Source organism: Gymnoscopelus microlampas, assembly GCF_963454915.1.
Source record: "Gymnoscopelus microlampas genome assembly, chromosome: 22".
In the NCBI taxonomy this organism is placed as follows: Eukaryota; Metazoa; Chordata; class Actinopteri; order Myctophiformes; family Myctophidae; genus Gymnoscopelus; species Gymnoscopelus microlampas.
The window spans coordinates 7,397,391-7,411,392 of record NC_139959.1 but is presented as its reverse complement, the minus strand read 5'-3'; the positions used below and the strand labels follow the sequence as shown (position 1 = coordinate 7,411,392).

The window sequence follows — 14,002 nt, the reverse complement described above, 5'->3', positions numbered from 1 at the left end:
TGGGTGCTAGTGTAACATAATCACCATCTTTGTTGATTTCCCACAGTAGGGTGGGGTCCGTCATGGCAGCAGAGTCAGATGGAATTGTACATGTATTTATTTATTTAATTATTTATTCCCGTCATCATTACACTCTCCCAGCTTTGATGTAGCACCCCCCCCCCCCCCCCCCCCCCCCACACACACACACACCACCAACACCACCAATCCCCCCACACTGCCTTCCCTAGCTGCTCCTCACTAATAAACTCCCAAAGAGCTATCTATGTACCTTGTATGAACCCCTCCCTCCCCTTCTACCCTCCACCAATACTCTGTCAAGTGACCTGCTATCACAAAGCAGGCCAGGTGTATGTAGCACTACAGCGATGCTGCATGGGTCGGGTTTCTGCTGCACAGAAAGACAACAGAGCACCGTACTACAGGGAGGAGAGATGAGACAGGGTGTGTGTGTGGTGTGTGTGTGTGTGTGTGTGTGTGTGTGTGTGTGTGTGTGTGTGTGTGTGTGTGTGTGTGTGTGTGTGTGTGTGTGTGTGTGTGTGTGTGTGTGTGTGTGTGTGTGTGTGTGTGTGTGTGTGTGTGTGTGTGTGTGTGTGTGTGTGACAGATAGAGAGAGAAGGAGAGTGAGGGAGCTTGAATGTGCATATGCGTGTGTGCATGCACGTGCATGCGCGCACGTGTGTGTCTGTGTGTGTGTGTGTGTGTGAGTGTGCAAGTGCATGCGCGTGTGTGTGTGTGTGTGTGTGTGTGTGTGTGTGCGTGCACGCGTGCAAGAGCACAGTAAAATCCTCTGTGTTCATGTAAGCATTTTTTAACTCTCAGAGTTAATTTAACACTCTGGATTTTACTTTGTATGCGTGGCCTGCATACATGCATGCATGTGTGTGGCTGTGTGTGTGTGTGTGTGTGTGTGTGAGTGTGTGAGTGTGTGTGTGTGTGTGTGTGTGCGCGTGTGGACCCAACACTGTAAGGCCACAATGTGTAACACTGTATCTTCTGTCAGGCAGCCTTTCACTCTCCTGGTAACCCAGGACACACATACTGCAAGAGTGTTCATTTAACTCTGTAAAAAAATGGGTCATGTTTTTACACTCTCAGAGTTAAATGAACACTCATTTTGCAGTGCATGTATACTACTGTGCAGGCACTAAACAGACACATACTATGTCCGCAGTATTTGTTTTAATGAAGTGCAAATAGCAATAGATGGTTTTTAACCGCATTAAGACTAATAATATCAGTGTCAGGTAAGGTTTCAATCACAGGAAAGTTTCAGGCAAGTGATGGGTCATACGTAAAAGTATAAATTAGCCCTATACTTTCCTTTGGCTGTCTAAACTCGCGGGAGCTCATTGAAGTATTTTGTTAGGTGGAACCATTTAATCTTGTACCTGCTTGCTAAAACAAAATAGTGCTTGGTAAAGTACTGTATGCGCACACACACGCACGCACACACACACACGCACGCACGCACGCACGCACGCACGCACACACACACACACACACACACACACACACACACACACACACACACACACACACACACACACACACACACACACACACACACACACGGATACAAGGATACAGACATGCACAAAGTGACTGAAAATGTTGATGTGAAGCTGTTGATTTGAATGAGAGGCAGAGAGATGTTCTCATAAAATGGAAACAGTAATAGCTGACAAACAAAAGCTTGTACACGTTCAAATATTATGTGTCATGATCAAGGATACATCAGGTCTCTGGTGTATTTATAAAAAGCTATATTTTCACTTTACCTTTATTACTTATTTTCTCAAATTGCACTGTTGTAGTTTTCTATAGAGAAGATAGCAGAAATACATTAAAGAATATACAATTAATCAAAACATTTAATTTGTGTTACCAGAAGTCATTGTAAAGCAGAATGTGTCGCGGGGGGGGGGGATGAGTGCTTTAAGTGCTGGTCTGTTAATAGCAGCAGAAATCATATTGCATGCATAATAGTGACAATACTCGCTCTGTCTGAAAATGATCTTTGTAGTTTGCGGGAGGCAGATCGCATAGATGAGAGGTCAAAGGGTCAGTGGCTGCTCCCCCAGGTGAGGTTGGGTGGTCATGAGATTTTGTGCTTTGGCTATTTGTTCTCAGAGAGTGCAATTCACAATTCAGTGCTGCAAAAATGCTGTGTGTGTGTGTGTGTGTGTGTGTGTGTGTGTGTGTGTGTGTGTGTGTGTGTGTGTGTGTGTGTGTGTGTGTGTGTGTGTGTGTGTGTGTGTGTGTGTGTGTGTGTGTGTGTGTGTGTGTGTGTGTGTGTGTGTGTGTGTGTGTGTGTGTGTGTGTGTGGGGGTGGGTGGGTGGGTGCGTGCGTGTAGAAGCTATTTTCCTATTTTTCTAGGTCTGAAGGGGGCCTCATTCATGTTCTTAATGAGTCAAGTAGCAGTATCGTTGAACTATATACAGTACAAGCCACTGATCCCATCCGCCATTTTAATCTGAGCAAAACATGTTTGTATAAAGAACATATTATGACATCCACATGCATGCTGTAACAAGCTAATTGATATATTTTTGTCTTTCCCATTATTTATTTATTTATTTTTTTACCTTATCCTTTCTTATAATAATACAAAATATGAAGAGGTCATCTACAATACAATACTCACATTTGGCACAATGACTGTAATGGTACCATATTTCATTATGCCATTTTCACACAGTTTGACAGTATTTAAAGTGACTCTTTCCTTCTCACTGTGTGTGCACTCTTATCTGCCTCCAAATGAAGCAGTTGTGTGAAGGTCATATAGAATTCAATTTCCCATGTTTTCTATTTCTAATATTTTATTTATTGAATTGGAGGGGGCTGTGTTTATGATTATGCACTGACATTACAACAAGGCCCATATACTGTGTTTATAGTTTAAACCTAGTTTTTTTTTTTGGCATTACAAGCACCTTTATGTCTTTTTATTTCAGTGATCAGCCTTAATTTCTTATGTGATAGTTGAGCACAACAACAGCCTCAGGGGAAGACAAATATGTGTACGTGTGTGCGTGCATATGTGTCTGTGTGTGTGTGTGTGTGTGTGTGTGTGTGTGTGTGTGTGTGTGTGTGAGATAGAGAAAGAGAGATAGAGAACAAATGATTTGTGTAACTTTATGTGGCTGTATGTGACCCATAGGCTTGGTCTCTCACTGTATATAAACTCAGTCGCCTGGATATGTCAGGAGGTTATACCGTAGGTAGGTGAGGGAATTAGTATTGCTTGCAGTCCACAATTGTGAATGATTCTTCTCTTAAAGACCTCAGCCCCAGCCGGTTTATCCTCAACAAGATATGTTTGTCAGCTGCTTGAATGTGGAGACAATCTTATGCTTAATTTATACTCCAGACAACGGAGTCACACGCGAGAAAACAGCAGATCTTCAAGCTCACGCCACACAATGCATCGTGACGCGTGACCTTGTAGAGCGACTATTTGTGACGCGCGACTCCATCGTAGGACGAAGTATAAATTGGGCTTGACGCCACTTTACTGTCACACAGTAGTTTTGATAACAGAGTACCAAGAATTTGATGTGTAATCCAGTCCTCTGTATTGTTTTGACACCGTTTTGTGACATTGGTCACAAAAAAAGCCCGGTATTGCCATTATTCAACAGCTAAACAATGTCCAGTTTGTTTGTGATGGGACTCATGCAATGAAGTGAACTCACTGTATTATTTTTGTTGCTGTCGGCCAGAAACCGCCTATCTCCACATTTGAACTTTTTGTGTTTTTTTGTAATTTAGTGCCCTACTTGATCATACTATAGCAGTGGTTCTCAACCAGTGGTCCAGGGATCACCAGTGGTCCTTGAGGGCGTTCCAGGTGGTCCCCAGCTAAATGATGGAAGAGTTGGCAACCAAATGGACCCTTATAGATCTTTAACTTTTGAGAGCGTAAAATGAAACCAAATGGACCCTTACAGTCCATTTGGTTTCATTTTACGCTCTCAAGAGTTAAATTATTGTTAAACATCTGCATTACCTAATTAAAGAATTTTGATCAATGTTTGCCTGTTATCTCAACTATGGTACCAACATCAATACAACATGGAATTGTGGACAAAATATTATCCAACGACAACAACATATTCTAAGTTTTGGGTCTGAGAGGCTAAAACAAATGGTGGTCCGTGGCTCAAATGCCGAATAAATAATGGACCTTGATATGAAAAGGGTCAACCACTGTACTACAGCATCACACAAAAGCATCAAAAGTCTGCTGCTTGTGCAATTTTTTAATTTGAATCCTGAAAAGTAACAGTTGTTGTGGACATATGAGGTTTCCACCCGACAGAGACGATTTACATTTCGTTTAGGTGGTCGATATGGATTTTAGAGTGAATACTTAAAAGTAACAATAGTTCTACCTTTATGCCATTAGTTCAGTCATTTTAGTATTCTATTTTTTATTTTGAACTTGTATTTAAATTGATTGAATTGTCTGTCCAATGATATTTATGTTTCATTATATTAACATATCAATATAATACCCTTGATATAGCAGGGAGTTGACATAGAAACCAGAATGTTGGATTTTGGTTAATTGCCAAACTAAAGACACTTAAACAATCCTGGTATTTTGGAGGTTTGTGATATAGTTATATAATATTATAAGAAGGAATCGTTAAATTGAACATTTGTACATAAATGAATGTTTCCCTATGTAAATGTAAACAAAAATAAAAAAACAATCAAATAACATATTAAGCAGATATACATTTTGTAATTACTGTTATTACACTGTTGATGTTATGGCACGTGTATGAAAATCTTATAGGCATTAAAAAACTATTTAAAAAATAAAATGTCATGTCCATAATGTTTCTGTGTTGTTCATTTCGTCTCCTTCTCCCAACCCCATGCGTTTTCAATTATAATGTAATTAAACAGATTACAAGGCCCGGCACAGAGTGTTTTTTAGGGCATTTCCCTTCCACAGGGGCGGGCCCCATAATTAGACAGCACTTTTGGCCTTGCCATAGCCTCGTCACTCCTGCACACAGTGCTGCCGGAGATTCATCATTCACACATCAATCAAGCTCAAGAGAGAGAGGAGGCATGCTGACCTCAGCGGCCGGAGTTCAGTGGGTGCCCTGGCTCCAGATCAGTCTGTCCTTCAGAGGGGGCTCAGTCACTCGCTACAGTAGTAGGCCAGCAACCGTCCTCTGTGCCTGGAGGTGTATTCCGACCCCCCATTAGTGCTCACATCCTCCAGGGTGACCTCCGTCAAAACGGCAGCAGCTATCCGTCAAATTTGACAAGCGGCGTCTGCAAAGTGTTCGCCGCATGTGCTAATGCTCAGTAATAATGCCCTGCCCTTTTGTAGAATACTCTGTCCATTTCAGATCAATATCAGTTGATTTATTGTATATCAGGATCCCCATCAGCTTTTGACAAAAAGCTAGTCATCCTGGGGTCCGACACAGAAGTATATTAGGATCCCCATCAGCTTTTGACAAAAAGCTAGTCTTCCTGGGGGTCCAACACACAAAAGAATTTCAACAAATGCAGTTGTATGGTTGCATTCATTTCATTCTTATAATTGCATTCACTCAATGATTGCATCAATGACTTTGGATGTCAACTGAACAATCTAATTGTCGTCTTAGGATGCTGTTGCAACTTAGTTGGAATGTTGTGAGTGACATGGGTTTTGTTGGGTCCTTTTGGTAAAATACTATTCCACAAAAGATGAATAAATCATTTTTACTACAGTATTTTATTTCCATTCAAAACAAACGATCTAATCTGGATAAACATTAACCACATGAACCCTAGTGTCCTTATTCTGGGCATGTCATAATAGGCACCCTTTCAACCAAAATTAAGCAAACATTTGGTGAAAGATCTACAACCTCACAACTTTGCAGCTATTTTCGCTATTTGACATACAACAAAGTATATAGGGTTTAAGTGGTAAACATGGTGTAAATGCAAGGAGTTACTGGTAAATAACAAATCAAGGCTAATAGCACAGAATCTAGCTCTGTGGAAGCACGTAGCAGTCTGTAACAGCTGTCTGCCTCACCTTTAAAGAGCAGGAAATAGCCAGCATGCTCCGAGTAGATGCCTTACATTGACTCCATTGAGACGCAAACACACATAAAACACCCCTGTTTGGCAGGAAACCGCTGACGTCTGCTTTTGGCAGATGCTAATTTATGCAGGATTATGCTAAGTGTCTGAAGATGTTGTAAACCTCCCGCTCTCTCATTCACTCACAGTAGGAATGTCTTTCCAACATCTAACTGGGTAGCCTGTGGAAACATGTTCTCCACAGTCTTCTCGTGTACTTTTTGTTTTTAATGACATCAACTCGATACGGTTTTCCTGTCCCTGAAGGCAGCACTGGTAACTGGTACCACAAGGTTCAAGAAAAGTCAGCCTGTGTAAATGGGCTCAGATCTGCTCTTCAAAGAGACCTGAATAGTCGTCTATCCTGGAACACCGCAGTGGAATGTACCGGAGTGGGGAAAGAAATCAGTGCCAAGTTGTAGAAAAAAAAAGAACAAAACTTTATTTATTTGAATCCCATGTGACCCCTACTTGCCACAAACATTGCACAGTATGAAAAGATATCACATCATTGGGCATCGTGTCACATTATACACATGGTCCTTTTGTACATAAAAATGTTTTTCTTTTTCTCTTCTTTTTTCTGTGATTTCAAAATGCCGTCTTTGTCTGGTCGTTAAATGCGAAACAGACGTTTGTAGTGTTATTCCTCCTCCAGTCCACTGGCCGTCGCTACATTTGTGTGATGGGGTAAAGGCTCATACTAAGAACCTGCTACATTGGTCATCTGAAATATCCCTCAGAGGGGAAAACGTGAATGAAACAAAGTACAGAGGAGTTTTTTCTTTTAAAATAGCAAAATAATGTAAAAGTAAATTACAAAAACAAAACTAGAATCTTATCATGAAAACACATAACATTTACTACAGTAGTGAATAAGTTCATTGTAGATGCCGACAGCAAAGTATGTTTAAGACACTGAGATGACCTTCCTCTGCCTTTAGTGTGCAAACAGATGAGGCAGACCTAACATGAACTGTTCTCTGAAATGTAAAACGGGAAAATGTGTCAGGAAGATTTAACCAATTCTATTTGACATTGGTCTTCCGAGGAAGGGAAGCCACTACCTCTTGCTCCTTTCTCTAAAATGATATATAATATAAAGGAAAGACATAAGACAGGCAGCATTTTATCTAACATTTTTTTGGTCCCGTGTGCAAATAATGTACACATGTAGATACATACGCATGTATATGAAATTAATAAACAACTAACAGCCAAGGCACCTTGATAGTTTTTTTTCTCCTTTCTTTCCAATAAAAAACATCCTCATCAATTTGATTGGTATACCAAAAATAGACAGCCCAAGTCTCTGAAATCGGAGGAGCTCTGTCTTGTCGAGAGACGTTGATGAGGCTCCTCTTTTCCCTCCCTGTCACTTTGCAACGTTTTAAGAGACCAGTTGTTTGGCTTGTAGCTCCATCTCAGCAGCCTGTTTGAGCGCCACATCCACCAGGAGCTGGAAGCCGCTAAAGTCCTGTGTGAGGTCTGGGGGGGTGGGGGGAGGGGTGTTGAACAGCCCGCTGCGGGGGCTCAGGTTGCCCTCCATGCTGGTGCTGTTGGGGATGGTGGTAGTGGTTGCAACTGGCTGGCTGCCCGGCCCTTCCTCCCGGAACCTGAACAGCCCCAGGGCCTGTGCAGAATGCAACAGCTCGGTCACCCTGTCAGTGTTTATTCCCGGGACAGAGGGGAGGGCCGCTGTGGGACTGGCCTGCATCGCCGTGGTGACAGTGGTGTGACAGATGACGGACGGGCGAGTGGGCAGGGGCCCTGGGGAGGAGGAAGAGGAGGTGGAGGTGGGGGAAGGCGCAGATGGAGACATGGCCTTCCTCAAGACGCCGGACATGGTGGGCTCGAAGCTGGAGGGATGCAGGGCCCGCTTGTCGTAGCTCTCCTCTATGCCCGTGGCGGTGCTGGCGTGCTTGGGAGACTGGGAGCTGTCAGAGAAGCTGTCACCAGCCTTGCTGCCTTTTCTGGAGATGGTGAACTGGTTGGGGTCTTTGCCATCTTTTCGCAGCATCTCCGGGAGAAGTCGCCGCCTCGCGTTGATGAACCAGTTGCACACCTGGGGAAGATGTCCAAAAGAAGATCTCAATCTCGCTGCTTAATGCGGCTCAGTAATAGACTTGCAACTGGATTGAAAAATAAAAATCCCTTTAACGGGTCTGAAGGGCTGATTGTGGCCTCACACTGCAGCAGGTGCAGTTTAATTAATTTTAAAAAACTGACATTTTTGCTGACATTGCATATCAGCAGTTACTTGTTTGAGCATTAATTTTTCACACTGCCCACCCGCAGCATTTTCCTGTAAGTCCATTTTTAGCTGTGTTCAAAATGTCAGATAACCATATCTCACAAATTTAAAATGTAAATCAAAGATTATCATTGGATAATGCAACAACCTTAAAGAACAACCTTATAGAAGAGTATCTTTTATTCCTACATATATTTATGACTTGTGAATGCTTCCCATTTTAAGTATGTTGCTGTTTTGCTTTAAACACCGCTCGATGAAGTAATTGCTAATTCTTTCAACATTTCAATAAACATGACATGGCCTTCTCTTATTATTCCCCTTAGCCCTCGTGTGTCTGTGTTTCTGTCCATTGTGGGTCTGGCGGACTGGTGGAGAGGGAGGCCTGTAAACTCTGACTATGTAAATGACTCTGCATTGTTCCCAGACAGCTGGGATGGAAAGGGGCTGGAGGGAGGGAAATTCCTGTCCCAGAGAGAGAGAGAGAGAGAGCCTCAGCCGATCCCACAGCACACTGGGAATGAGTGAGTGAGTGAGTGGAGCTGGCTTTGTTGTTTAGCTAGCTGACCTGAAAGTTGCAACATCAAGCTGGCCGGGCTATGATGACTCTCGGCTCATTGTTTATGTGTCATATGTGTCATATCATCTTCGTCAGGGAGACAGGAAATGATTCAAAGTGGCACACATTTTCCCTGCGCCCCCCCCCCCCCCCCCTTTCTTTATTTAACTTTCAACAGCAGTCAGTGCACAATACCCTTCCAATGAGAAAGCTAAATGTCCACAATTTCACAAGTTGAACATATGTTGTTCTCAGCAAAGCAACACTGCCCACATCATGAAGTAGAAGTTTAGGCGTCATCTACTTTCTCTACCATATGTCATCTTTCTGTCCATACCTGTAGTGTAGAGAGTTGAGTCTGCTTGGACAGGAGGGCTTTCTCCTGCTCTGAGGGGTAAGCATTGTAGCGGTGCTCGTACAACCAGTCCCTGAGGATCTGCACCGACTCCTTGGGCAGGTTCCCCCGGCGTTTCCTCTTGCCACTGCTCCCCGTGCTCGACGACAGGTCCAGGGGTGCGTCCAGGCTATCCTCGTCGTCGGTCTCGCTCCCGGACATCATCATCAAACCTACACGTGGTGCGCGCATGGCATGGGTGAGAAAAGACAAGACAGAATGTATGAGAGCGAGCGGGGACGCGGCGGTGTACAGTTGTTATATGCCTTTATGCCAGCCAGCCAGCCAGCCAGCCTCTCGTCAGGCTCCCACCCGCTCTTTTCCCGGCCGTCTGCCAAACAAACGCTTGCTGTCTGCGAGGCAGCTGATGTGTCAGAGGCAAGCTGTCAGGTTCAGCCATGTGATTCACATCATATATGGAGGGAGGGTGTGAGGAGGAGGAGGAGGGGGAGACAGGGAGGAGGGGGGGGGGGGGGGGACGCCATCACAAAGGCTGATCCAACCCTTGTTGTCAGTTATAAAACCTGCCTAGACAAATACTAGCCAGGTCTCTATTGTGCAGGCCAAGCAAGCAGCACACCTTTCATCATGTTTAAATGAAACAGAGGGAGCACCGCGAGGTGACTCTGCTGGAACAAATATAAGGGGATTTCCTCCCGAACAACACAACAGCTGTGCACCATGTGGCATAGATTATGTCTACTTATCAAGACATAGTCTTTCTAATCAAGATGAACTATGACAAAACAAAGTAGCCTATTATTTATTCAGTTGATAGTACCAACATGACTTTTGAAGTACCAGGCAGTACCCCTGACATTAGGTGTACTTGTTAGTGCTTTGGGGCATTTAAACAAAGTAATGTCAGTGTCAAAGGCTTTATGCACACATAGCCTACCTGTAACTATCCATGCTGGTAACCGACTGTGGTGGCGCCATGAAAAAACAAGATTCAATTTAAGCTTTTTAATTCTATTTTAAGTAATGTGTAATCTGCAATGTGCTCATTGTGCTGTAGGCAAACTGGCAGTGGTGTAAAGTAACTAAGTACACTAAACTACTTAAGTACAATGTTGAGGTATTTTTCCTTTCTTCACTATTTTCAATAGTTTTACTTCTACTCCACTAAGTCTCAGAGGAACATATTGTACTTTTACTCCAATACAATTATATGAAAACTTTGGTTACTTTATGAAAACTTTAGTTACTAGTTACTTTGTTTATTACAAAACACACCAACCACCAGCCATATATATATATATTTCGGCCATTTGAAAATAGCAGATCTACAAGCTCAAAATAAGTTGCAAAAGATACATTTTGAACTTGTGAAATGGGAAATTCTGCACAATTTGTACTTTTGCTTTTGGTACTTTGAGTATATTTTGATGCTGATACTTTGTACTTTGCATTTTTAATACAGGACCATATTGATACTTTTACTTAAGTAAAAACATGTGAGTACTTCTTCCATCACTGCAAACTGGTGGGAAATGAATAGAGCGTGGAAGGAACAGGATGAGGTAATTACGTAGGCTGGAGAGGAGAGGGGAAGGGGGGAGGGGAGGACCTGTTGCAAATCAACGTCTCGAGACTAAACAAAAGAATCTTGGCTTCATGGCTTCTTTGTAGCCGTTTTAAAAGTTTTTACCGTAGAAAACATCCAACCGGCTACAAATGTGTCCGTCCGCGGTGCGAACGTGTTTAATGTAAAGGCGTTTGAGACACAGAGTGCGTTTTGGCAACTTTTAAAGAACTTTGCGAGGAGTTTCTATTGTGTGTCTGTGAGTGAGCTCAGCACCACGAGGTCAGAGAATGTAAGGCTGCAGTCTCTCTCTCTCAGAATGAAAGCAAACACAAGCAGGTCAGCCTAAAAGTCCCTCCACGTTAATGAGGCAGCACTTTTTATGTGTACTCCAATGTTTCCAATGGTAACGTGGGAACGTTATGATAAGAATATAACGACTGTGTAGTGGTTCTCAAAAGTGGATTGCAGGGACTCTGTGTTGCTTTAAGGGGGATCTAAATGGACCCTTACAAGTGTGTAATTCTGACAGTGTACAAATGGAACCAAATAGACCCTGACAGGTCTATTTGGTTCCATTTGTACACTAGTAGAGTTCAGGGGAGACCTTTAAATGTAGAAGTTTGAGAACCAGCATACACAGGGGGGGGGAAGACACTGTCTCTGACACCAAACAGCATACACAGGGGGGGAGAAGACACTGTCTGTCACACCAAACACCAAATAACTTTTAAACCAATTCGTATAAAAGTCTTATTTGTGATTCTTCACTCTCCCCTGGCTACAGCCAAACTTAACAAAAAGATTTAGTGAAATAACTTGTGACCTTTATCGTCCAACTGCCAAAAGTTGACCCAATTGCAATTTGTGTGGGGTGGTGGGGGGGAGAGGATAATTAAACTGATTAAAAAGTGATGTTATTGTGACTTCGGTTAAGTAGTTCATAATGTTACGAGAACAAAGAAACCGTAGAATCAAATGTTAGATGATTTTTTTTTGACAAGCCGCCAGCAGCACATGGGAGAGAAAGCCCTGTTTAGTCTGGAAGGGAAACAATAGGCTGCATGGTCTGCATGGGGAAAAACCGTTTACCAGACACACAGTTATGTCATTGATTTTGTTAAGAAGACGTTGGGGGTGAAAAAAAGCTTACATACCCTTTTTCGTCTTCATCTCCGTACAAAAAAATCCCTTTATTTCACGTTAAAGCCACGGGTGAAGCGCAAGTAGGACAAATTTCTTCTCTTTTAGTCCGATCGAGTGCCCTTTTTTTCCTTCTTTTTTTTGTCTCTCCAGATATCCAACAACAGCGTGTATGATCCGATTCCGAATAGTCGAAATTCCTCAATCGTCCCCCTCCAACAAAAAAAATCCCCAAATTTCTTTTTGGAGGGGTTTTATTCGTTTGTGAGAGTGTGGATACCTGAGAAGTGCGCTTTTCTTGGCTAAAGCCTTGAGTCTCATTGAATGTGTGTTTGATCATGGAACTGGGTGACAGCTATCTTTGACAGCTGCGTGACTCAACGCACAAAGATCCTCCCACTAGTAGAGGGCAGGGGGAGAAATCTCTGACATCAGCATGCATGGCTCTCTGGCTGCTTGTTATACACACTGACATGTAGTACACACAACAATCACACTGCGCTAGAAGAACTGCAACGAGGTTTGCAAGACAGTCGATGCATAGTTGCACTTGCATGCATTGCCTCGATCTATACTAGGGTCTACATTACGATAAACAAAAACAACAGGCGCCAACTCAATTAATAAATACATAGACCTAGCCTTGGATCAAGACTATCATAGATGTATTTTACCGAGTCTGACTTTTACTTTCGTATCTGCGATAGTCTTGGCCTGCACCCCCCAGTGCGTCCTGCACTTTCACCAGTAAAGCCTGTACTTCTCCGTATATGAACAAATAAATATATATAAGGTGCTTACCCGGTTGCCCCAAATGTTAACTCACCCTTCGGAGTCGTTGTGCAATGTATTAGTCCGTATTTTCCAATAGATATGTTTTAATACCGTCTGTGGCGGATTCTGTCGGAAGTTCCCTGTATTCCTCAACGGGCGGTAGTGACGGGGCGCATCCGGTGAAAGCCGGAAATAAACTAAATGTAAACAGGAAGTAAACGAGGGAGGGAAATGGCGTTCGGCAACAGACGGGCTAAAAAATACATATCCATTGAAAAATATAGACTAATACATTGCACAAAGACTCCGAAGGGCAAGTTAACATTTGGGGCAACCGGGTAAGCACCTTATATTTGAATGTCTACATGTTCGGAGAAATACGGGCTTCACTGGTGAAAGTGCAGGACGTACTGGGGGGTGCTAGCCAAGACTATGGTAGATATTAGCCATGGTTCACATGACGCTTGTATACACAAGCGTCATGGTGCCAGTTGCCCCTGGGTTTTCGCGGATTTCTTTTTGTTTAGATTGCCAACTCTCACATGTACATAAACGTTCAGATTTCAAATATAAAGTGCTTACCACAGAGCCACGGATGTTACCTCGCGATGCGGACCACATTAAGTACCCGTATCTCCCGTATTGTTCAATAAAAAGCATTTTAAGCCCGTCGCCGGCCATTTCCTTTTTTCAGGTTTTTTTTTTTTTTTATGTATCAGAGTGCAATACACCTCCCAACCATTAGGTGTCGCATGGTTGAAAGTATCGGAGAAAATTTGGAGAAAATGGCCGGCGATCGGATTAAAATGCTTTTTATTGAACAATACGGGAGATAAGGGTGCTTAATGTGGTCCGCATCGCGAGGTAACATCCGTGGCTCTGTGGTAAGCACTTTATATTTGAAATCTGAACGTTTATGTACATGTGAGAGTTGGCAATCTAAACAAAAAGAAATCCGCGAAAACCCAGGGGCAACTGGCACCATGACTGTCATGGAATGACAGTCATGTTTCAGGGCTAGGTAGATATAAAAATGTCAAAATCGATAGTATACATCCTGGCTTGATCCAAGGCTAAAATAGACCGATAGTGACAACAGAAAACAATCCTGCGGTAAGTGGGTTGTGGACCTCTGATAATATACTGGTTTCACATTTGATATATTTCTTTATTTATATATATTTTGTTTTAAATATGTAAATACATCTATGACACTCATAGTAGCTAGAGAAAGCACTTCTTTC

At 42.8% G+C, this 14,002-nt stretch overlaps 2 protein-coding genes across 3 annotated transcripts in view; one reads left to right on the top strand and one right to left on the bottom strand.

Annotated features, from left to right (window-relative positions):
* LOC311038856 (disks large-associated protein 1-like) overlaps window positions 1-431 on the top strand; it is a gene marked incomplete at its 5' end in the record, with an annotated part of 67,875 nt that extends 67,444 nt beyond the window's left edge. For both annotated transcript variants that reach the window (XM_084048465.1, XM_084048464.1), the window contains one exon: window positions 1-431. This exon is cut by the window's left edge and continues 445 nt beyond it.
* Window positions 432-6,510: 6,079 nt separating this feature from the next.
* Window positions 6,511-12,341, bottom strand: tgif1 (TGFB-induced factor homeobox 1). The gene is made up of 3 exons (XM_084048414.1): window positions 11,999-12,341; window positions 9,260-9,489; window positions 6,511-8,174 (listed from the first exon to the last, which is right to left on the bottom strand). The coding sequence occupies exons 1-3, from the start codon at window positions 12,012-12,014 to the stop codon at window positions 7,500-7,502; spliced, it is 921 nt and encodes a 306-aa protein (XP_083904540.1). The 5' UTR covers window positions 12,015-12,341; the 3' UTR covers window positions 6,511-7,499.
* Between the last annotated feature and the right edge of the window lie 1,661 nt (window positions 12,342-14,002).